Raw genomic sequence first — 2,782 nt, 5'->3', positions numbered from 1 at the left:
TGGACTCGCGAAACCGTCACCCTCCGTGGGTTGAAGTCTCCATCAACGTGGATGTACGATAGCACCACCTATCGGAACCACGCCAAAAACATCCGTGTCTCCAATTGCGCTTGAATCCTCCAAACCCTTACCTTTACATTCTTGCAAGTTGCATGCTTTACTTTCCGCTGCTCATATACTCTTTTGCATGCTTGCTTGAATTGTGTGAAGATTGCTTGACTTGTGCTAAGATAGCTAAAATCTGCCAAGAACTAAAATTTGGAAAAGGATAGATTTTTATTTGGTCAAGTAGTCTAATCACCCCCCTCTAGACATACTTCCGATCCTACAGGCTCCTACCGAGGCTGAGGCTGATGTAGATGAGGGAGAAGAGAATAAGAAGGAAAGGTAAGCAGCCGGAGCTGCTTTCACGTGGATTCAGGAACACTTTGCCAATTGCCCTGCGGATACCACTGATGATGTGATCCAGACACATGCTCGTGTCTATATGTGGTTGTCTCGAGGACTTTGTTTCCTGACTCCACGGGCAAGAACGCTCCATGGATGTGGCTGAAGGCGTTGGCCGTCTTCGATAGCAAATGGAGTTGGGGTTCAACGACTCTTGCCTACTTGTACTGAAAGGTAGTTGGTTTGTTTTGCTATCAAGTCATTTCTTCATTAGCAATGCAACCTTGCTATCAAGTTAACATTGTTTTCTTTCATATGCAGCTGGACGATGCGTGTTGCAGGATCACAGGTGGCACAGGCATTGGTGGTAATATGCTTCTTCTTTCTGTATGGAGCTGGGAGCGTCTGCCTATTGGACGCCCGAAGAGCGTAAAGTTTAATCCTTGGGATGAAGATGACGAATTACGGCGCCCCACTTGGGCTTACAAGTGGGATGTGGTATCCGAGATGACGAACTATGTCAATCTCATGTACCAAAAGTACATTGCCGAGTTGGACACGATTACGCCTGAGCAGGTAACGAGGACATTACTTCAGTCATTTGTCATGCTTGCCTGAAAAATAGCCATCAATGCTGCGTTGTTTCCCTATTTCATAAGTGGTATGGCAGCCATATGGCACCAATGACAGAATTGGGTACACCGAGGAGTTTGCCATCAATCCGATGTGCTTGCGGGATAGGGATCTCTGGCTTACGCGGTGCCCACTGATACGCAACTGGGCTGTTGAGTTTCATTTGCCACATCGCGTGTATCGTCAGTTTGGTCTGTTCCAGCCTCACCCGCCGGAATGGGTGGACACGGACAAAGAACTTCATAGGTAAGAGAGCGTGAACCGTTTTGACTAAGCATCGCCACTCCTTCTTGATTGTGCTAGTGTTTGGTTTTGTACCTTGCAGGTTGGACAGGAGACAGCAGCAGAAGATAAAGGACTGGGACAAGCATCATGCATTGTATGTTACCCGTTTCCATCTTAGTGTGGAGCAAGCTTGTAACAATGCACACGACCAGCTTCGTGAGCATTGCTCACTTGCTTTCGATAACTACCTACGATGGTTTCTTGAAAATGCTCGAGTCAAGATATGCCCGCCGGCATACAACGATGATATTCTTGAAGAGCCCGTAAACTTTGAGGATGTATCGAAGCGGCGGTACAACAAAGATGTCAGGGAAGGGCAAGGAGTCCCTACTGTTCCGATGATTAACTATGTGGTAAAGTGTTCCCTTCTTTACTTTCCCGTTGGTCGTATTACACATGTTTGAATGGCTAACGTGTTACTTCCTTCTCATCCGCAGCGCGACCAAATCAAGAAATCAGCTGATGACAGCCAGTCTATTCTTGAGAAGACACCGGTTGGAGACGGCAATGATGAAGGTCCACTACGAAAATTTCTGAAGGTCCATATCGCACTCAGGTGTGTCCATGTTACATATCTTGCGGAGTTTGGTATCTTATACACTTGTTCATGTTACAGTGTCAGGCTCAGAAGTTAAGGCAGTTATCGAACCTTCTCGGTTGCCGTCACCCGGAATATGATGAACCATCTGCCTCTAGGTCCGGTTGAAGGAAATATGCCCTAGAGGCAATAATAAAGTTGTTATTTATATTTCCTTATATCATGATAACTGTTTGTTATTCATACTAGAATTGTATTAACCGGAAACTCAGTACATGTGTGAATACATAGACAAACAGAGTGTCACTAGTATGCCTCTACTTGACTAGCTCGTTAATCAAAGATGGTTAAGTTTCCTAGCCATAGACATGAGTTGTCATTTGATGAACGGGATCACATCATTAGAGAATGATGTGATTGACTTGATCCATTCCGTTAGCTTAGCACTTGATCGTTTAGTATGTTGCTATTGCTTTCTTCATTACTTATACATGTTCCTATGACTATGAGGTTATGCAACTCCCGAATACCGGAGGAACACTTTGTGTGCTATCAAACGTCACAACATAACTGGGTGATTATAAAGATGCACTACAGGTGTCTCCGATGGTGTCTGTTGAGTTGGCATAGAACGAGATTAGGATTTGTCACTCCGATTGTCGGAGAGGTATCTCTGGGCCCTCTCGGTAATGCACATCACTATAAGCCTTGCAACCAATGTGACTAATGAGTTAGTTGCGGGATGATGCATTACAGAACGAGTAAAGAGACTTGCCGGTAACGAGATTGAACTAGGTATTGAGTGAAGGAAATATGCCCTAGAGGCAATAATAAAGTTATTATTTATTTCCTTATTTCATGATAAATGTTTATTATTCATCCTATAATTGTATTAACCGGAAACTTAGTACATGTGTGAATACATAGACAAAACAAAGT

General features: G+C 44.2%; 1 protein-coding gene across 1 annotated transcript; it reads left to right on the top strand.

Moving 5' to 3' along the window:
• The first annotated feature begins 1,111 nt into the window (after window positions 1-1,111).
• Window positions 1,112-1,940, top strand: LOC147974517 (uncharacterized). Its single transcript, XM_087519492.1, has 3 exons — window positions 1,112-1,266; window positions 1,346-1,658; window positions 1,743-1,940. The coding sequence occupies exons 1-3, from the start codon at window positions 1,112-1,114 to the stop codon at window positions 1,938-1,940; spliced, it is 666 nt and encodes a 221-aa protein (XP_087375618.1).
• Window positions 1,941-2,782: the final 842 nt, after the last annotated feature.

Source organism: Triticum urartu, chromosome 4A (assembly GCF_056163025.1).
Source record: "Triticum urartu cultivar PI428250 chromosome 4A, HENAU_Tu73, whole genome shotgun sequence".
Lineage (NCBI taxonomy): Eukaryota > Viridiplantae > Streptophyta > Magnoliopsida > Poales > Poaceae > Triticum > Triticum urartu.
Note: the sequence above shows the minus strand (reverse complement) of the source record. Positions and strands in the feature narration are given on the sequence as shown.